The sequence below is a fragment of the Microtus oregoni genome, unplaced genomic scaffold, assembly GCF_018167655.1.
Source record: "Microtus oregoni isolate MIOR12 unplaced genomic scaffold, Mior012 000020F_ref0000438, whole genome shotgun sequence".
Lineage (NCBI taxonomy): Eukaryota > Metazoa > Chordata > Mammalia > Rodentia > Cricetidae > Microtus > Microtus oregoni.
Genome location: NW_024543079.1, coordinates 4,544,265 through 4,565,917, shown reverse-complemented (window position 1 = coordinate 4,565,917; position 21,653 = coordinate 4,544,265). Strand labels below are relative to the sequence as shown.

Here is a 21,653-nt window from a genome sequence, read left to right as displayed (position 1 = left end):
TCTGTGTGTGTATGTGTGTGTGTGTATCTGTGTGTCTGTGTGCGTGTGTGTCTGTGTATCTGTGTGTCTGTGTGCATGTGTGTGTGTTCATGTATAAGCAGGTGCTCACCTAGAGACTAGAGGACAACCTTAGGTGTCATCCTCAGGAAGGCTGGCCACCTCCTTGAAACAGAGTCTCTCAGAGGGGCCCAAAGGATAAGTGGCCATGTTGAAAGGGAGGCTCAGAGGACCTAGGGACTTGCCAGGGTCTGTGGGATGAGAATCCAGTCCTGATTTAAAATCCCACAAACGGGGAAGGAAAAGCCTTCCATGGCCACCCACTGGTATTAGGAATAAGCCAAACACAAGAAAGGCTATCTCTGAATTTGCAGATGAACTACCACCCCCTAAATAGATGACCACCCCAGGTCAAGCCTCTCCAGAGACACCTATGATAGGCAGATTTTAAAGTGTGTGTGTGTGTAAGGGTGTTCCCCAGGGGGATCCAGCTGTGCCCCAAGGCTCAATGTAGCCTCGATTGCAGCTTGCTCAGTGCCCCGTCTGTGCAACATTCTGTAGCTGTCCCGCCTGGAACATCTCAGCCACCCTTCCTCAGAGCATCCTCAGCATCACCCACCGGTGCAGCAGTCACAGTGACAAGAGGGTCAGCAGCTGTCTGAGCCTTATGGGGATCAGAAGGAAAGAAGCTACTTTCTTCCCTCTGGAAGACAGGCTGGTAAGTAGATGGGCTGGCGTTGATCACAAAGCAGATTGTAATGGTCCCGTTCACACTCACTAGCTAACCGGGGCTACCTGTACACTTCCACCTCCAGAGACAGCCATTGTGGAAAACATGGCAGACTCTTGGCTTCCGAAGTTGCTAGGGGTCATGGAAAAGGAGCCTCAAGTTGCTGGGAATTCTAGATCTCAACTTGGCTCGCTCCATTCCTCTCAGGTCAGACCTTAGGTCCTAGTATAAGACAGAGTGCCAGGAGCTTCTCTGTTCCTGACCCCAGCTTCCCACAGTGGACCAGTTCCATCTGGATCAGTGACCCCGACACATCAGAAACGTGGCCCAGAGGCATCACAGAGGTTGAAACCAGGGCTGAACTGGGGCAAGCCCTGCTATTCCACGACACACCAGATGGCAGATGCTCAGGCCCTCCGAGTTTCTTCCCCTCTCTGCCACACTCAAGCATTTCCAGTGCCACCTACGTGGTGACCTTGGCTTGCCTTGGGCTCAGAGGCTTCCAGGAGGCCATCTGATGACGAGGGAAAGGGGGCAGACACTACAGATGTTCCGAATTGCAATTAGCATTTTCAGATTGGCCCACCAGCCTTAGAGAGGTCATATCCACACGGCCTACAAGCTACGAACCCAGAATGAGCAATAAAAAGAAAGGCCCTCCATGGAATCACATTTCATGTCACACAAAGAATAGAACAGGCCAGCTCCTACCAGCCAGGAACTCGAGGAGAACTATCTAAATCATTCTGAGTGCACAAGGGCCAAGCCTTCTCACCCAAACTGACCCACTTGCCTCCCAAGAGGAGGACCTGCCTGTCAGTCACTAGGAGGCAGTGACATCTAGGATCACATAAAGAATTCTCACCAGGGAGTCTTACCACCAAGGTCTTTGTTTGATAGCGAAGGTATCAGTACAGGGTGCACAACCCCACCTTCTCACACTGCCACACGGTGTCATCTACGAATGCTTGAGAACCCACCATTGGGTTACCAAATACATACGTATAAATATATATATATACATATTTTTATATATACGTATTTATATATACACATATATCACGATGTTTTCACTAAGTTTGAGATTTCAGCAGGTTACCAGCCTTGCTGAGTTTTCACGTCCCTGCTTGTCAAGGATGAAGGCAAACCCAGTCACCTCCCTGGTTGAGTGGACAGTACAGGAGACAGCTGCAGAGCCTGGCCCGAGACCCTTCCTCATCAGGCTGCCCAGCCTGCCATACTTCCTGCTGCCCACAAATCCAACACAAGGTCAGGCAGCTGTGGCTGTCCCACTCACTTAAAGCCAGGGTAGGAATGCCCTTTCTCTTGGTGAGACCTCCTCAGAGACCGGTGCTGGTGGACCCGCTCCTGGGTTTACAGTTTTGCCTCTGGGGCAGGGCACACAGCAACCATGGGACCACTCAGGAATACTGCTCCTATATGGCCACCGCCTTTATCCAGACCTCTGCTGGCCCCTAGGACCAGCATCCCGGCTTGACCTTCCACCTTTTCGCGAGCCAGTTGCACCAGCCTCTACCAGCCTCTGATCATCCCATTTTAAAGCTAAGAATAGTGAGAGCCAGAGAAGGAAGGAGGCTGGGGCGCCCCCAGGCCAGCGATTCGCCCAGGGCCCCGTTGGTCTTGGCAAGGGTGACATACTCCTTCTGCGGTTATTTATTTGCTCTCTTCAAAGTCAACAGGGTCTGATAGGCTGGAGAAGTGAGCACCAAAGAACTCACTAGAACAATAATCTAGAGTCACCGTTTCTTGTCAGGCATGATGGAGGCCTTCTGCAGGTTGCTGCTGGGGCCTAGCTGCTTACTCTTGGGTGTCATATTTTAAATGACACCTTCAGCTATCCTTTATTTTGTGAACATTGACTAATTTATTGACGTGGCCATGAACCTTCTAGAATAGGCTAAGTGTGATGGGATCTCGCACCCTCTGGGTACTGGTGCCGGAGCCCCTACGAACTGGTGTGAGCCCTGAGCTCACCCCAGCCCTCCCTGGGTTCTCGGCACTCGGGTCCTCACTCGAAGGCACTCTGAGAGTGTTGCTGTCTCCAGCCTTAGCAGTCCTAGCTCGAGCTGGGCCTTTGTAGAGACTTTTCAGAGGTGACGCAGGTCAGGTGGTGTCTTCTTTAGGAAGCGCTCAGGAAGGTGTTGGTCTCCAACCATTGAGTAACTTGGTACAAAGCAAAAGCAGCTGGCATGCATTAGGCGCTTACTACATACCGGGCTAGTTCTAAGACACCGACGTACACTGATTCCTTCAAATTCACCGTGTTGCGTTATCGCATCCCCTTTTTAGATAGAGGTAAGCAAACCAAAGTTCAGAGAGGTTAAGTGACTGGCGGCCGGTCACACATTTGTCACTGTGAAAGGAGATGCCCCAGTAGCAGCAAGCAAGCGGTTAGAACTCAAAATCTAGAATTCCTTTAGAAGTGGGGAAGAGTCGGAGCGTCCAGAAAGGCAAGGAAGGGAGAAGAGGAGCTGGTGTTCCTAGTGGAAGGCAGGCTCAAGCGGGGAGGGTCTCGGCCCGGGGCCACCGTACCTTGGGCGGCAGGGCGAAGAGCACGGGCAGCAGAGCCAGCGGCACCAGCAGCAGCACCAGCAGGCGCCGTGCGCTCCACACCTTCTTGGCCAGCGCCGCCAGCGCCGCCATCCGCGCGATCGCCGGAGACCGGGCGGCCCGACTGCCCCTCAGCGGCAGGCAGGGACCTAAAACCCCTAGGGGCGGGGAGGAGCCACGCGGAACCGCCCCGGCCGCGCCTCCTGGGCGGCAAAGAGTCGGGGGACAAGGAGCAGGGAAGGGGCCCCAGAGCCCCCACCCCGCAGACCCCGCCCCACGCTAGGCGCTCTGGACTCAGGTGGGAAATGGGGCGAAGACCAGGTAGGGCTGAAGGCCTCAGCACTGTCACCCCAGTTCAGACCCTACGGGACAGACCACGCTGCTGTGACCCACAAATGGCCTCGAGTGACCGGGCTTGCAGCCTCTTCCAGACTTGGAGGTCGGTGGGGAGTTTAAATGAGATAGTGCTTCGTGCAAAGGGCACAGTCACCTGTGGGTGGGAGTCTTCGCTTTGCAGTGGCAGCTGCTACAAACTGATGGTTGTGTGATTTTGAGACAGGCTCTCATTTAGCCCAGGCTGGCCTTTATCTCCCTATGCAACTGAGGATGACCTTTAACTCCCATCCTCCTGCCTCCACTTTCTGAGTGTTGGCACTATAGAAGCTTGCCAACACCGCGGGTCACGCATGGAGTGTAGTTATCTGTCGGAGTCCCAGAAGGGCAGCTGCTGGGTCAGCTTAAGATCCAGCCTCTACTATTTTAAGAAAATGGGGAATCTTTCCTCCGACTCTGCACTTTACATCCCGCCAGCAGCTCCTGGGGCCGCTTCTAGGGGAATGCTGTGTGTGCAGCTTCGGATCATCGGGACTCTACCGGTTCCCGAGGTGCTGGGAAGGGACCAGGGCCTTGCACATGCAATGCAAAAGGCGTGAGGCCTGACTCTGCGCTCTTCACTGAGCAGGTCCCCACACCTCCTTAGTGGTGTGACATGTTTCCCCAGTGGCTAGTGTCGATGGGTGCCTTGTCCTCAATGCTGGGCTCTGGGCTTCTGTAGAGAAAGGGCCTTGTTGGGAAGTTTCTTGCTTTTTGTCATTTTTTGTGGGCTTTTTTTGGGGGGTGGGGTATTGAACAGCATTGAATATACAGTTTATAGTCTATAGGCATCATCATTTTACCAGTTCCTGTAAAATATGAAAACCTTATTCATCTCCTGTTTCCAACACTGCCACTGCTCTGCATGCGTTAAGAATCAGGCCAGAGCTGTGATCTTGGTCTCAGCTTCAGACTTAGAAAACCCAAGATCGTATTAACATCGCTGACTTCAACATAGCCACATTAGTTTAATATTCTCTCAGACAAGGTAGAAGGTGACAAGGAACACCAATGCTGACTTCTGATGGCACACATGCTGGGGTTCACCCATGTACACACTCTCACACGCACACACGCAGAGCTTAAAAATACGTAAGATAATTCAGCAGGTAAAGGCATCGCCAAACCTGGTGAGCTAAGTGGTTTTATCCCTGGGACCCACACAATAGAAGGAGAACAATGACTCCCTCAAGTTGCTCTCTGAGCTTCCACACACAAGTGGTAGCCCATCTCTTTCTTTCTCTCTCTCTCTCTCTCTCTCTCTCTCTCTCCCTCTCCCCTCTCTCTAGTAATAAAATAAAAAAATGCACAAGAGAGAGAAATGGGAAGGGAGGGTCTTGTGCTCGTATCTCCCATGGTTCCAGTAACAACTTAGCCAGTTTTTAATCCCCGTCCCCTGCTGATGGTGTCCATTTTAACTCTGACCGTCTGGGAAGATCTCTTGGTGTCGTGGCCTTGGTTTGAGTTTGGTCCAGGGTTCCTTTGTGTCTGTTTCTTCGGAGTCCACTGAGGTTCTGGGCCCTGCGGAGACATGTCTTCTCCAGCTGTGACATGGACCCAGGCATTCTCCCCTCAAATGTTTCCTTCTCCCCACGCCTTCTCCTGTCCTGCTAACCCTTAGAGTGCTTGGTGTCAGTGTGCGAATTTCAGATTCTTCCACATTTTCCTGCCTTTTTCCCTCTGCGTGCTCCAGTCTGAGGACCCTAAATATCCTGTCTTTGGTTTTCCTGACTTGTCCTTCATTGTATCCATGTGTGCAGGGCTCAGTCGTTGTACTCAGGGTCATGCATTTGATCCTGGCATCTTCTTCTTCATTAGCTTGTCGCAGTTTCTCCTCAAGGGAACTGCCCCCTTTGTTTATGAATGTTAAAAAGAATCCATTTTTTTTGTTCAAGTTTTAAATCCCAGATTTTAAGGACCCAAGCCAACCTCAGATCTTTCTATTCTGTTGACATTCACATTTTCACATTTTTTTAAACATTTAATTTTATTCCTGGGCCTGTGTAAGTGTCCGCCACCTGAGTGTCCACGGAGGCCAGAAGAGGGCGTCCAATTCCCTGGAACAGTAGTTTGGTCATGAGTCGCCTGACGTATGTGCTGAGGCCTGAACTCTGATCCTCCGCCAGAGCAGTGAGCACTATCGCTAACAGAGCGAGCTCTCCCGTGTCCCCCCGTCTCATTCTGTTCGTTAATCTTCAAACGCACTGTGGACACTCTGTGTGAAGGGTCAGCAGAGAAAGGCGTCCATCCCATTTCCGTTTAGAAGGGGAGCTTGGTCTTCACAGGCCCCAGCTGAGGCAGGCCTCAGCCTCTGTGTAGCCCCAATTGCCTCTGGTTTCAAATGCTCCAAGGAAGGAGCTGGACTCTTCCTGCAGCAGGATGGGACCTGAGCCCAGGGGAAGCCAGGGCTCTGCCTCGGCTCCCAGCATCTGTATTAGGGATGGCAGGAGGCGTCTCCCTCCTCTAAGACTGAGTTGCCGTACATTTGTTTTATTTTTGGTTTGTTTGTTTGTTTGTTTTGGTTTTGCAAGACAGGGTTTCTCTGTGTAGTCTTGGCTGTCTTGGAACTCACTCTGTAGACCAGGCTGGCCTAAAACTCAGAGATCTGCCTGCCTCTGCCTCCTGAGTGCTGGGATTAAAGGCGTGTGCCGCCACCACCCAGATGCCATGGGTTTTTATGGCTGTTGGGGGGTCGCCTGTTCCCACCAAGGCCACCTCACATCCTGGCACTGGAAGAATCTTCTAGCAAGTATTACTGTCATTTATCCGATGGTGGCAGGGTGTAACTCGTGCATTTTTGAAGGCCTGAAACACCGTGCATGGCCGTTTCTGGGATACCCCACACTTTACTCAGTTGCTGGTAGCCGCAGTTGGTGGGAGCAAGGACACCTCTTAGTTCCTCTGTCCCAGTCTTCATGTGTTGTAGGCGATGTTGGGGGATATTCAATCATACTGTGAACCCCAAGTTCGCATTTGTATTAATTAAACAAACTAACCGTGGATGCTGCGTTAGCAACTAGTTGACAGAAAGTAATCATCGAGCCTCAGAGGGCATCCGGGAGAGACAGAGAGACATGGAAAGAAGCAGGGTGATGTTTGGAGGGACATCTGGCTTTTTCTGGCTTGGCGAAGCCAAAGCAGTGGTCTTTCAGAGATGCCAGCAAAGAAAAAAGGCTAGCTAACTGTGACCCGGTCTCTCTGAGTTAGCAGGTGTTTACTCCAACCTTTGAATCTTGAAAGTCTTATTTATAAACAGAAGGATAGGTTTAGTTTAAGACACCTTTAGTGGCAGCAACAGAGTCGGTGCCTGCGGGAACAGGATTCCCACCAGGCTGCACCCGAATGGCTGGGGTAACTGGCGCAGCCTGGTAACTGAGGTGTTGCCATTACAGGCTGAAACAGCCACTGTGCTGAAGTTAAAACAAGGTGGACGTGGAGCACTTCGGCCTTGCCATTGGTTCTCTGGTCTCCTTGCCCAAACTCCTGTAGTGTCTTGCTTTTGAGGGAAGCCCCTTTTCCCCCAGCGATCCTCACTCACTCCAACCCTTCCCTTTGGTGTCTTGTCATTGTGCATGGTGAACCCTACAATTCCGGGCAGTAGAACTCCTTTGTAAGGAGCTTTTGTCCGTGCCAGTCTGGCTGTGGGGCACATGGCTGGCTCCTTGGCTGCCTAAGACGAGGTTCCTGCTCTTGGGCAGCTGATCTGGAACAAGAGTAGCTGGGGCTTTTCTCTGTGATGAGAAATGATCTTGTCATTTCTGCTAACATGCAATTCCTTAGGTGGCTGGCTCAGTGGATAAAGCATTTGCTATGCAAACTTGCGGACCAGAATTCAGATCCCCAGAACCCATGTAAATACCAGATGGGCGTGACGGCTCAGAAGGTGGAGACAGGGGGTACCCAGAGTAAGACTGACCATATGGGTGAACTCTGAGGTCAAGTGAGAGACTCTGCCTCGGTGAACAAGGTGGAGAGTGGTGGGGAAGCCTCTCAGTGTCAACCTCAGGCCTCCACACACATGCACACAAATACGTGCACATACACTCATACATATGCTTTTACACGTGTTAACATGCATATACACATGCACATGAACCACACACACACACACACACACATCCATGTGCAAAACACTATTTCTGTTAGGCTTCTTCATGTCCTCGGCTCTGTACGAACTGTTTCCAATGGTTCTTTTGCAGCCTAGAAAGCCTCTTTCTTGGTTGGGTGGGAAGGGTGGAGTTGAAGCAGACTCTCCCAGTTGTGAGCCTTAGCTTTCAAGGGCTAAGCCGTCTCTCCAGATCCTGCGTGCTCTCTTGTTAACGTCCTGGACCAACCAGAAGTGCAGCACTTTCGATATGGCTGCGTAGACTGTAGGGACTTTGGAGCATCTCACATGGCAGCTAGGTGTGGAGGTGTGTGCTCGGGGCCCCAGAACTTGTGAGGCTGATGGAGAGGATGGAAGTTCAAGGCCAGCCTGGTCTACCTAAGAAGCCCTGTCTCAGGAGTGAGAAAGGAGGGTATTTTGTTGCTCGAGCTTGAATGACATGGGAGTATGGGGCTAGGCCCGACCTGGTGGTGTGGGATCTGTGGGTCTGGTGTGGTGTGTGTGTGTGTGTGTGTGTGTGTGTGTGTATGTTGTATGTATATGTTCATGGAGGTGGTTGCATGGAGGTGCTTGAGCATGCATTTATATGTAAAGACCAGAGGTTGGCATTGGTGTCTTCCTCAATTGCTTTCAGCCTGCAGTTCATCAAATGGGTTGCTGCTGGCGAGTTTGAGAGATTCACCTCGGCCTTTGCCTTGCTGGAGCTGGATTCAAACTCAGGTCCTTTGTGTTTTCATAGCAAGCACCTTACCAACCAAGCCATCTCCCCAACCCACCATGAGTATGTGTGTATATATATATAAATCTGGGAAGGGATAAATTAAAGCCTGGCACAGTTCTAACGGGAAATAAAGCTTCTTGTTGTGTGCACACACACCTGAACTCCCAGCACTTGGGAGGTGGAAGCAGGAGGCTCAGGAGTTCAAGACCAACCTCAGTTACAGGGTAAGCTTGAGGCTAGGTTGGGCTATAGGACATCCCACCATCACCAAAAAGAAAAGTGAAAAAGAAAAAGTAAAATGAAGAAAGTAGAGTTTATGAACTTGACTCCTTTGTGCTGGCCATGGTGTCAGGGTGCTCGTGAGTTATGTCACAAGGGGACTTCTGTGTATTTACTTGATTCATAGAAGAGTTAGCTTTGTGGAAACATGTAGTTATAGTTCAGGCTCTGGAGGGAATTGTCAGTCAGTTTTAACTGTCAACTTGACACAGCTTAGAGTCACCTAAGAAAGAAATTTCAATGGAGGGATTTCCCAGATATAACTGGCCTGTGGGTGTATCTGTGAGGGACTGTCTTCATTAGTAATTGATAGAGGGGGGCCTGTGGGTGTATCTGTGAGGGACTGTCTGTCTTCATTAGTAATTGATGGAGGAGGGCCCAGTTCACTTTAGGCAGCACCATCCCCTAGGCAGGTGGTCCTGGGATGCATAAGAAAGCCTGAGATGCATGAGCCAGAGAGCAAATGAGCCAATGAGCAGCATTCTTCTGTGGTTTCTGCTTCACGTGCCTTCCTGCAGTGATGGACTGTGACCTGGGAGTGTGAGATGAAGTAAACTCTTCTCTCCCCTCAGTTGTTTTTGGTCAGAGTGATTCAAAGCAACAAAAGGCAACTTGGGCAGGGATTAAATGATGGTTCTGATTTGTGTGATGTCCTGGGTCTTGATTTCAATCCTTCTTATTCACGAATACCAAGAACCATCACTCCTTGGGTGCTTATGTGGAGTCTGGCTCAATCCCATTGGCTTTCTTTTGTGGAATAATCCTTTTGTACACTGTGAAAATGTGTTGCTCCCATTGGTTTAATAAAAAGCTAACTGACCAATAGCTAGGCAGGGAAGACGTTAGGCAGGAGAGCCAGACTGAGATAATGCTGGGAATAAGAAGGGTTGAGTTGCCACGAGATCTGAGGAGAAACAAGATAAGCATGCAGCGCTGAGAAAATGTACTGAACCACCTTGTAGAATGTAAATAAAAAATAAGGGTTAAGTAGTAAGAGCTAGTTAGTAATAAGCCTAAGGTATTGGCTGAGCATTTATAATTAATATTAAGTCTCTGCGTGTTTATTTGCTGGCTGGTGGGATAGAAAATTCAATTAAGCCATTGAAACTGATCCTCAGATGCCTCATTTTACAGAGGAGACTGATACAAAGAGCTTACAGAACATATTCAAGAACACAAAATGGGGATTCAAAGCACAGTAGTATAGCCTGAATTCACATGCAGAGCCCTGTACAGCCATGACCCAATGTGGCTGGCCCTCTATACTCACAAGCTCATGATGTCCCCATGTCATGTCAACCACCCATCATGGTTCCAGAACCACAGACACCAAGGGACAGTTATGTGTGTGTTTCTTAGGTGTGAGGTCACTGACGTCAGTGATAGCATGGGACAGGGCCGTTGCAGCCAGTGCGTGTCTCTACACCCCAGGTTTTGGCAGGTATTGTAAACTTCAATAGGTTGCGTGTGCTCACCCTCCAAGCTGATCCCCACCACAGCACCCTTGAAAAAACGTCCAACACTGTGATCCCCAACCTTGCTTGCATGTGGGAACTCCTGGGAGATTTAGAGATGCTCGCACCCCCCCTCCCCCAATGAAGTTCCACACTGCGAACAGTCATCCCCCAGCCTCTGGAAACTGGGAGCCTACTTCCCATCTCTAGAGCTCTGCCTGGACAGCTAGTGTCCCCACTCAACTAGTGTTCCCCCTCAACATACTCTCCATGTGTACCCCGTCTTAGCATGCACTTCGCTCCTCTTCATGGCTAAATGATAGTTCACTGGTGATGTAACACTCATTCATCCGATGGCATACATTAGGATGATCTGGATTTTTGGCTGATCAGAATGGTGCTGCTTTGAGCATCATGTATCCAAGTGTATGGGGGGGGTGTACACATGCTCATATGGGTGTGTGTGCACGTGTGTGGAGGGCAGAGGTTGACACTGGGTATTGGTAACTTGCTCAATTACTCTTTAGTTTTTGTGATTGATGTCTCACTGGGACCCAAGGCTCACCAATTAGGCCAGGCTGACTGGCACAAAGATCCTCCTGTTTCTGCCTCCCTGGCACCAGGATTGCAGGGCTTTTTGGCTTTTTATGTGGGCGCCTGGGAACAAATTCATTCTTCCAATTTACATAGGCATTGACTTCACTGACAGATTTGCAGATCAGGTTGGTCTTGAACTTACGGCAATCCTCCTGCCTCAGGCTCTTGAGAACTGAAATGGCAGACTTGGATTGGGGCTGTAGAATTTGGTCTCTTGCCAGAATCACATGACCCTGTGGTACGTTCTTTCATTCTTTGTTTGCTTATTTCTCTGTGTAACCCTGGTTGTCCTGTAACTCATTCTGTAGACCAGGCTGGTCTCGAACTCAGAGATACCCCTGTCTCTGCCTCCTCAGTGCTGGGATTGAAAGCTGCGCCACCACTGTCTGGTGATGTTCATTTCTTCTTACAGCTACCTTTGACTTGGGGCGAGTGAATTTTCAAAAATTTATTTCACCCGTGATTTTTCAAAGCCCCCTTTAAAATAAAATCTACTTAAGTCTATAATGCCAAGTGATCTGCAGGAAGAGACTAAGTAAGTACCTGGGGGCACAGACAGCACAGTCCCAGTGACTCCTGGAACTCGCAGGCCTGGGAAGCCTTGAGTGGGTAGGACTCCGGATGAGAAGCCCCAGGCTCACCCTCAACCCTGTCAAGCTACAGCATTCCTGTAAATCCCAGGACAAGGGACTTCCCAGTGGACCTGTCCCAGGCTGTGACGAAACCTCCTCCCATGACCCGTCAGCCCAGTTCGGCATCATCAAAGGGAGCAGACAACCTCTCGTGGGGAGGCCAGGCCTGCAAAGGGCCCTTTGGATCTTTCGGGCCGAGGCAGGTGGGCGGATACAAACTGACCCACTCCCTAAGGTCCAAGTGCACGTAGCTGGGACCAGGGAGTATCAGAAGGAGCCCTAGTGGGCTCCCCTGCTCCAGACCAAGCTGAAAGCGTAGAATGGGGTGCCTGGCCTTAGAACAGAAGGGGCTGTCCTGTGGCTCAGATGTAGCGACAATAACTACGTCGTGGTGAGCACAGGAGCCTATTTCCAGATCTAGCCAGGAGCTGAGGGACACCCAGGGCCAGCGGGCAGCCAATGGATAGCCAGGGCCAGCCTGCAGCTGAGGGACACCCAGGGCCAGCCTGCAGCTGAGGGACACCCAGGGCCGGCCTGCAGCTGAGGGACACCCAGAGTCAGTCTGCAGCCAATGGATAGCCAGAGCCAGCCTGCAGCTGAGGGACATTGGGAGACAGCCTGTGACAGAGGAAGAATTCTTGCCTCCTATTTCTTCCCAGTTAGGGTGCTCAGGACACAGGTCAGGCCCTCCCAGCTCTGGCCCTGCTGGTGCTGCCTGGCTCCTCTCCCTTCACGTGTCCATGGCCTCCCAGGTGGCTTCAATTGCCCTCCTCACAGAGCAAGAGAGTGGAGCTCAGAGATGCCGGTTGTGACTCAGGACTGTGTTGTTCACCCTTGGCCACGCTGTCCCGAGGCCTCTTGAGCCAGACCCGGGGGGGGGGGGGGCTATGACACCCAAAGCAAACTAGAAGATCTGACTCCAGGCATCCGTTGTGATACCACGTTGGCAATGTCAGAGAGAGGAAGGCTTTGGGATCCCTGACGGGATTCTGACTGCCATCATGGAACTGGGTTCCAGAGTGCTGAAGAACTTCGTGCGGGAAGATGATGTCAAGGTAGGAGGGCAGCACCTGGAGAACTGAGGCAGGAGAATCGTAAGGGTGAGGCTAGTTTGGGCTACATAGCGAGACCCTGCCTCAAAAAGAGAGAGGAGTGGGGAAAGAAAGAAGAGACCAGCATGGCACTGTGTAGCAAGTCAACAGTGCTCAATGCTTGAAACCAAGCAGGGAGGGAGGGGACCTTGGCAGCCACTCCAGCTTTCGTTCCCAGGACAACTGCTCCTCCCTGCTTCTCCCTGTGCCACTGTCAGCATCTCCCAGTGTGACACTGCTTAGAGGCTCCAAGAGCAATATTGGCTTTGAGGCAGGTCGCAGCAGAGCCCTCAGGTGGGGGCTGGGATTAGCAGCCCCCCTCGTGGCCGGGGGGCCCAGCGGCTCATCCTTGGGGGTTTTCCTTCCTATGGGGAGGGCTGTACTCTGGCTCCTGGTAGAGGAGGAGGCTACACACAAGTGGCTTTGATCGTATCAGACCCCAGCATTCTCATTGTTTTTTGTTCCAAATCGCAGGCCAGGATTACATTCAGCCTTGCCTCCAGCAGAGAAGTCAGTGGATAGGCGGGGCTTATATATGTGTATGGAGCGTGCGCACGCTCTCTCTCTCTCTCTGTTTTGGGTGTGGTATGAGTTTATTTGTACATATATGTGATGTATTTTCAAGTATGTGTACAGTATATGTGTGATGTGTACTTATATGTGTATGTATATGTGTGATGTGTATGTATATGTCTAACTGTATGTGTATGTAATGTTAACATATGCGAATGTGTATTATATGCATGCATGTGTGTATGTGTTATAATACGTTTATATAGACATACAAATGTGTATGTATGTATGTGTCTGAATGTGGATGATGTGTGTGGATGTGTGAGAGGAAGGCTCATATCACCAACCTTTGACACTCTCCAATAAGCAGCAGTAGGTCCTGTTCACTTTCTCACAAAGTGAGACAAACAACGCTTCTGTGACAATATCTTCAGCTCAGAGACAGCCAGACCAGCAGCTGTCTTTGGTAGCAGAGAGACACAGAGAGAGCATGCGTGGTCTACGATTAACCGCTACCAAGTGAAGGAAACAGAGCCTGCTCATCCCTCCAGGAGCAGCCAAGTCACTGTCCTTCCTAAGCTGCTGGTCTGGCTGTCTCTGAGCTGAAGACATTGTCACAGAAGCGTTGTTTGTCTCTGAGATGAAGACAGCGTGGATCCAGTCAGGAGCCTGCAGGTGCAGCAATGTCTGGCCCACACCAATTGCTTCACTTCGCAGGTGGGGAAACTGAGGCCCAAGGAAACCTGAACTCTCAGAGCTCACAGAGGCAGCTAGAAACAGAGATCGGCCAGGCCTTGAGTTCAAGGCTGTGCTCTGAGTCCAGAATATGTCTAGAAAGGGTCTTTGCCTCTGACTTTTATCTAAATGGATGAGACTATGTTCCCCAAAGTCCCACACAACCAAGCAAGGCAGCAGGAGCTAGAGACAAGCATGATTTCTCAGGCCCGGGAATTCTCTGCATGGGTTCATATTCTTTGGACTTCAGGTAACCAAATGACAGCAGCCTTTATGTGAGTGATAAGGAGATGCTTACTTCCATGAGCAGTGAGATGGGGAACGGGGCTGGGGTGAAGCCATGGCAGAGGGCGGGTTCAGTCTCCACCTGTGTTGTGGCCTCAAACTCTCAACATGGCTATAGAAGCTCCAGCCAGCGCGTTTTAAAAACAGGAAGTGTTGCAGGGCATGGTGGCGCACATCTTTAATTGAAGCTCTCAGGAGGCAGAGGCAGGCGGATCTCTATGAGTTTGAAGCCAGTCTGGTCTACAGAGTGAGTACCAGGACTACCAGAGCTACACAGTAGAAACCCTGGCCCCTGAAAAGAAAATAATTAAAAGCAGGAAATGCTGAGGGGTTATGTCTGGACAGGGGAGAGCCCTCGTATCCTCTCCTGTCAGAGGCACCTTTGCAGATCTGCCCTGGTGTCTCATTGTCCAGCCAGTGGCCATGTGCCATCCCTCTATCAAAGACTAGCCAGACAAAAGGTACATTATGCAGTGCCCACTGGGGTTGGCTCCATAGGAAGCCCAGGGTGTCTGACAACTCTGGGGAAAGCTGACTCAACTCCTTCATCTGGAAGAGGCTGTCTCCTGCCCTCCCAGCATGCATTTCAGCTTTCCTCTTGGCATCCCTTTGCTTCTCAGCTTGTTAGAAAAACAGATTCTTCAGCGAGGGAAGCAGGAACTGGCCTGGCTACTTGGTTTACAGTGGGCTGCTTTGGCCCGTCCTCAGGCCTAGCTACTCAGTTCACAGTGGACTGCCAGGACACGTCCTCAGTCTGTGAACGTCACCACCTGAGTGGCTTCATGACAGTGCTTGCTCATTGTGGCCATGTCCCATGTGAATGGTGACATCTGTTTGTGTCAGTTTCTCAGTTTCTCTTAAGGAAGGACTGAGGTTTCAGGTGGGGACAGCAATCAGCCTCTGACTATCAAGCCTTGGGGTGTAGGTCTCCTGTGTACCAACGGGAGACTGGCTCAGGCTCTTGCTTCGCCCGAGGGAAGCCCACTGAAGTCTCTACTGTGGGATGATAAAGGGCTGGCCATCCGTCCCATCTTCCCACATCTCTGAAGGCCATCTGGCTGTGGGTGTTGCTGTTCCCCCTCCTGGCTCACCTCCCCCAGCCCTTTCCTGTTCCCTCCTGCTCAGGGAGACTCAGACAAGCACCACACACAGGCCCAGCTGCTGGTCCTCTCTCCAGAAAGCACTAGGGCTCAGAGGCACAGGAGGGGGTCCAGGCCTGCAGCTACAAGCAAGGAGACACGGATGGGCAGCCCACAAACTTCCTATCATTGGGGCAGCGTAGCTGGATTGAAAGGGTCCAGCAAGATAGTTCGGCAGGCAAATGCACCTGCTGCCAAGCCTGAAAACCCGAGCTCAATTGGCCAGGACTGACATGGCGGAAGTGGGGCTCTCACGTGTCCCGACCTCCTCATGCAGTGGTACAGTACACCCCGCCCCCAATGTAAATTGTTAAGTTTTTCAAAAAGTGTTCATCTCCCTGCTGAGTGTGAAGGGACACAGGGCCAGGCAGGAGCAGGAAGCCCCTTGAGGAAGTCCTGGTGTTCAGCAAGGACCAGGAACCTCAGGGCCATCAGTGGGACTTCCCCATCACTGGGGCTGCCCCACAGTCCAGCCAAAGTCTTCACCCAACACCTAGGTGAGGATCACATGAAGAGGAGGATGGAAGAGAAGTTGGAACAGGAAGAGCCACTGAAGTGGCTGCCAGTGCGGATGACCAGAAGAGGTGTCTGCTCAGCTGAGACCTGAGGTGAGCTGATGGGCAGGTTCACAAGAGGGGAGGGAACAATGGCAAGCGGAGGGTGGGGGAATGAGGAGGGTGTTAGAAGAGAGGAGGGGAGAGAGGGCGAGGGAAACTTTTCTTCATCTCTGCCTGTTCCAGAGTGACGATAGCATGCGACCTCTGGTGGCACAAGACAAAACTGCCCTGAATCAGAAGGCAGATGAGGGGCTGCTAGTAAGGGCTTGCCCATCAGGGCTGGGTAGCAGCAGCGCCCTGAGTAGGAAGGCAGTGAGGTGCTTGCCTGGGTGCAAAGTTGAAGTGTTGAAAGTTCAATAGCCAAGGCAGACAATTTAAGTTTTAAAATCATGTTGGGAGCCCAGGGTGGTGGTGCACACCTTTAATCCCAGCACTTGAGAGGCAGAAGCAGGTGGATCTCTGAGTTTGAAGCCAGCCTGATCTACAGAATGAGTTCCAGGACTACATAGAAGAACTGTCTCAAAACAAAACAAATTGATACGGTATGGCTTATGGCAGCTCATAGCTGCCTGCTTTTGGAAAAGTCTGACTGGGGCCTGTATTAACATTGGAGTTACAGCTCACACCCCACCCCCACAGCAGGGCCAGTAACACTGCAGCATGGCCCACTCATCGCATTCACCAGCAGACTCTTCAGGAGGCACCACCATGCCAAGTTTTACATTAGTAGCCGCTCATGGACCCAAGGACAGTTCCACGAGCAGTTACCTAGAGGAGTGTTGACCAGGGTCCTCAGGGTTGGACAAGTGCTGTTGTCCTGCTGGACTTCCCCACCCAGATACTCAGTGACTTTAAGCCCAGCTTCATTCCTCTGAGCCTGCTGCCTCCTGCGAGATACTTATCTCACAGAAACAAAAATAAAAACAAAACAAAACAAAAACCAAACCCTAAACCGCAGTCAAAGAACGTTGGTGAGAATGCCTCTTGCTTCCTGTGCTGGGCTAGCAACCTCTGTCCAGCCCACCACCCATCTACAGTGACAACATCCTGAGAGCTGACTACGAAAACTCCTCGCACAGAACATGCCATGCAGTGAGCAAAGCTACCCAGGAGGGGCCATTGCATCCTCTCCTGGCTGTCATATGCTGGAACTCAGGCAGAAGGAGCAGCTGTGAGGACTCAAGTCTTCAGACTGGAAACCCGGCTTGCCAACTTCATCGCAAGGCACTTCATCTTTGTTCTGCCTTCCCACCGCTTGAGATACACCAACTCCCTTCTCTACCCCATGAGCTTCAAGACCTATGGACACTGGAACGGTAAAAACCTATATGCTGCTGTGTTCTAGTCATCCGAAAGCCATAAGCCTGCTTGTCTAGAAAAGTAAAATTCAGAATGCTATTTCTGCATCTTTATTGTGACTCTCAAAAATAATTCAAGAATTTATCCATACTATATTTAATTATGAGAAGAGGGGCATATGCATGTAAGTAGAGGTACCTGAGGAGGTAGAGCCACTGGGTCCCTTGAAGCCTGAGTCCTGGACTAGAATCCTTTGGAAGAGCAAGCACCACAAGGCCACCTCTCCAGTGCCTCAAAAACACCTTTTATAATAAACTCCAAATACACCCATGTAAAAATACACACCTAAAACACTTCGGAAAGCAGTCCACTGTATCCCAGTCAGTCTACTGTGCTCTCTCAAAGTGATAGTTATATCCCACTAAACTGGCTTGAAGCAGTCTTCGTACACACACCCAAATCCCAGCAGGTTAGAGGGAAGAGAGAGAAACATATCCCCGCCTTTATCTCTCCAGGACTATAGTACTGTTCTCAAATCAATGCCACCTGGAATGCATGAGGTCCACAAGCCACTGTTTGGGAGAAAGCCTATTTGATTTGATCTGAAACACTCAGGGTTGGGCTGGGGATGCAGCTCAGTTGGTAGAGCACCTGCCTAGCATGTGTGAGGCCCTGGGCATTGATAAAACAGCACTGACAGACAGCACACACCTCTACTCCAACGGATGCAGGAGATCAGGAGTTCAAGGTTTTATCCTCATCATACACAGCAAGTGTGATGCCAGCCTGAGTTACACACCCAGTTCTGCCTAGACCAGGCCTTGTGCACATTAAGCTCCTGAGAACAGTGAACCGCAGGTGACGGTGGCAAGGCACAATCGCAGGCTACTTAACAACAACCCCACTGCCGAGCCCACAGCATTCTCACCGGGAGACAGTTATTATAGCAACTCTGCTATCCGACCATGGACCGCTTTCTCCCTCTCAGGCGCACTTCATCTAACTTCTTCAGCACTGGACCGGACTTTTTGGATGAAGTACCATAGCTCTTGAGAAAGGCTTCAAACACCGTCTCGGTGTGGGGGTGGGTGCTGAGGAAGGCCTTCTCCAGGACATAAAGGTCGACGCCTTTATCTTCCGGCAGTCCCGAAACAAAACTCAGCCCGAAGTCGATGAGCACGATGTGCAGCTGCTCCAGGGGCCGCCTCAGGAGCATGTTGGAGGTGGTGAGGTCCCCATGAATGAGGTCTTCGTCATGCATTCTAGCCAGAACCTGCCCGATTCTCCTGGCCAAGCCCAGGAGGCACTGGGGGTCTTTTTCGGTCTCCATAGTAGATTGGATATAATCTCGAACAGTCACTGAGTCTTCGATTTCTTCCATATATAAGCAGTTAGAAGCATAGTCCACGAAGAAGACAACCGGGGCAGCTATACCTGCAGTGGACACACAGGTGCTAGTGAGTGCGTTCTGTATGAAGGAGGCGTCACCTGCACAGGTAGGGCCAGCTTTTCAGTCTAAATCTACTTACTCTGGAGCAGGGCTGAGGAATATGGTGGGAATGATAGAACTTACCCAGAAGCTTGCCCAAGCCCTGCCCAAACCCTGCTCAGGTCCCACAGGTCTAAGGCCCAGCCCAGGGTGCACCAGCAAGTGTCAAAGCTTGTTCCTCTTTCTCAAAGTCACCTTGGGACTGGAATTCTTGTTCCTCTTTCTCAAAGTCACCTTAGGACTGGAATTCATTGCTACTCCCTTAAAAAAAAAAACCAAGGAAACAAGAATCCAGAAGGGAAAGCATCCTCGCATCCTCCAGTCTGAGGGCTACCTGACTAGCAGGAGGCTAAGCAACATGTCATTTTACAGACCCATCTTTTTCCAAGGACAGGCAGGTTCAAATCCCAGTTCCCTCCTTATTAGTGGTGAAACCTCAAGGTTCCATTAGCTTCTCTATATCTCGGTCTCCGATACCGTTAATGCAGTAACAATAGCTCCAATTAACTCCAGGAGTCTCTCCTGAATGCCAACCTCGTCCTCGTCAGGGACACTTTCCTAGAAACTGGAGACCTATCAATAAAGATGAAGGTAGCAACCATCCTTGTCTGATAACTTATAAAAGAGGGTAAAACCAAATGTATGAACACTACTTTAGAGCTCCATTAAGTCTGCTAGGACAAGAAAATACCGGCCTGTTCACTGTTGAGTTTTCCCAGGTGGCCCCCGCACCTATCAGTGCCCTTGTGCCGAGTAAATGCCTAAATATCTGTAAGTATAAAAGCAAAAAAGGTCAGTGCTTCGGAACCACAGACAGCCCGCGTGGTGGCTGTGGAAACTCGGGCACTTTCCCTTTGTGCCTCAGTTTCTCTGGAGGACAGTTCTGTTGGTGGAAGTATAAATGGTACTTTTAAAGACGAAAAAGGAATCCTTTCATGAAATCAGACGTTTACTGAATGCTTTATGAGCATTCAAACATATGACACATAGACCTTCTCTAATGGTCACAACATCCCTGAGATTCCCATTACACGCAAGGAAACTGAGGAGCGCTGTGCTAAACGACTTGCTGGAGGGCCATGCGGGAAGCAGCGCTTAAGAGTCTGAATCGGCGAGCCTGGCTTCTGGCTTCGGACACCCGCCTGGTAAGGCACCTGCTGCTTAAAACTACCAAATGGAGGGGGGAGGACAGTGAGCAGAAACGGCAGAAACGGGGAAACTGAGGCTAAAAGACACGTAGAGGGACAGTTGCCGAGCAACAAACCAAACGGAAATGCATCCCGTGCGACGCCGGGACTTCTTAAACACTTCTCTGGTCCCGTCTCCCGGGTCTCGGAGCCCTATTATGTCCCGTCCCATCCCGTCCGCCCCATCTCCCGGGCCTCGGAGCCCCGTCCACCCCCGTCCCGTCCGCCTCACCCGCGCGACGGCAGCGGAGCAGCGCCCGCGCCTCCTGCACAGTCCTCCGCCGGCCGAGCCGCGCCTCCAGCGCCGGGTGCCGGTAGCTCTTGGGGAAGCGATACTTCACCACGGCCGCGCGGCCCTGAAAGCGGCCGCGGAAGACGCGCGCTTCGGCGCCCTGCTGCACCAGCTCCAGGCCGCTCAAGAAGAGCCGGCTCCGCTCCCGCGCCGCGGCCAGCGCCTCGGCCTCCGCCTCCTGCTCTGAGGACGTCTCCGCCATGCCTCGGGCTCGTCCGACTCCGGCAGGGCCGCTTCCGCTCACCTCGGAAATCCTCGGGCCTCTTCCGCCGCACGACACTGCCTCCGTTCCACTTCCGCCCTGCCGGAGTACTGCCGCCTAGCGACCTTTCGGAGCTCTGGCTTTCCGGACGCGCCCCTTGGCCCTTCCCGAAGCCCTTCGTCTATCTCCGTTATCACTCGGCAAATTTCGGGCAACAGCTGCTCACTCTTCGGCTTTCTCCGAAAGCCCCTTGGTGATGCTCAGACTTTGGGAGCTGTCTCCAAGTTGGAGGCTCTTTTGAGAAAAGTCTTTTGGGGACGCTCTGCTCCTTTCTACGGGTTCTTTCCTTTCCGTTCCTTTTCTTTCCTTTCCGTTTCTTTCCTCTCCTCTCTTTCCTTCCTCTCCCCTCTCCTTCTCCTCCCTCTCTTCCCCTCCGTTCATTCTTTTCCTCTCCGTCCCTTCCTTTCCCTTTACTTTCCATTCCTTTCCTTTTTCCGCTCTTCTCCTTTCCTTTTTCTTCGTTTTTGAGACTGTGTAGCTCAGGTTAGCTTCGAAATCATGATCTTCCCATCTCAATCTATGGAAATATGCTCTTAAGCCAGAAGGAAGGAAGGGACTAGATCAGAGCTCTCTACCCAGATGCCACCGGTGCCTGGCATCAGCGTGTCAGCAGCCAACACCATTCCTCTAAGTTCGGTTTCCTCGTCTTCAGACTGAGGATGCCTGGTTCTGCTGAGGCCAGGGTTTATCAGAATTAAAGAAAAGACCGATTACCATGCCTGTGGACAGGGGTCCTCTTCAGATGGCCTCCCTGCCCCTACCTCTGCCTCACGTTCCTTGGGATCCTGTTGAAAATATAGACGAGAAGCCTTTTGAACTAGGGTTGCTATGGCACCAGCATCCTCGCTCCGTGGTCCCTGGGTTTTGTTCACACTCATGACAGGACCCTTTTCACACATCAGACCCTTTGTGTGGGCTGAATGTTTTCCAGCAAAGCTCATCCCGAACCAGTTCCCTTTATATCCCCCAGTGCTCAAGTTTGTAGCTTTATTATCATAACTGTGTCCACATGGCCATTGCTATGGTGACCAAAACCATCTTACCCTTTCCTTAGAAATCTACAGTGCAAAGATGCTGACCAGAGCCAGGCTTGCTAAGTCAGGCCGGGTTTAGCTCTTTAAACCAGAATCAAACGTTCAATGGCTCGTCACTGTGCTGAGGATAAAGTACCTACACCTTAATTCAGCCCATGAGGCCCTGCAGGGAGCTCCTGCATCTCTTAGAGACCCACCCCCACTCCCACACACCTCCAACACCCCACCCCTCCCATTCTGCTCCCTCTGCACAGTCTTTGCATCTGCTGCCTCCCCTGGGGGAAATGTTCTTCCTGCCCCTAATCACCTAGA

General features: G+C 51.3%; 2 protein-coding genes across 5 annotated transcripts in view; both read right to left on the bottom strand.

The window, feature by feature from the left end:
* The window catches only part of Slc13a3 (solute carrier family 13 member 3), a 60,506-nt gene extending 57,098 nt beyond the window's left edge, over window positions 1–3,408 (bottom strand). For both annotated transcript variants that reach the window (XM_041670025.1, XM_041670026.1), the window contains exon 1: window positions 3,281–3,408. In XM_041670025.1, coding sequence (XP_041525959.1) covers window positions 3,281–3,391 — 111 coding nt within the window. In that variant the 5' untranslated portion in view covers window positions 3,392–3,408. The remainder of the gene's footprint in view (window positions 1–3,280) is intronic.
* Window positions 3,409–9,524: 6,116 nt separating this feature from the next.
* Tp53rk (TP53 regulating kinase) lies at window positions 9,525–20,327 on the bottom strand. Of its 3 annotated transcripts, none has more exons than XM_041670579.1 (3): window positions 19,986–20,327; window positions 18,006–18,511; window positions 9,525–9,679 (listed from the first exon to the last, which is right to left on the bottom strand). In XM_041670579.1, the coding sequence occupies exons 1-2, from the start codon at window positions 20,245–20,247 to the stop codon at window positions 18,033–18,035; spliced, it is 741 nt and encodes a 246-aa protein (XP_041526513.1). In that variant the 5' UTR covers window positions 20,248–20,327; the 3' UTR covers window positions 9,525–9,679; window positions 18,006–18,032. The 3 variants fall into 3 exon arrangements, with proteins under 3 accessions (XP_041526513.1, XP_041526512.1, XP_041526511.1); XM_041670578.1 differs by lacking the exon at window positions 9,525–9,679 and adding an exon at window positions 9,836–12,536; XM_041670577.1 differs by lacking the exon at window positions 9,525–9,679 and having other exon boundaries at window positions 17,813–18,511.
* Between the last annotated feature and the right edge of the window lie 1,326 nt (window positions 20,328–21,653).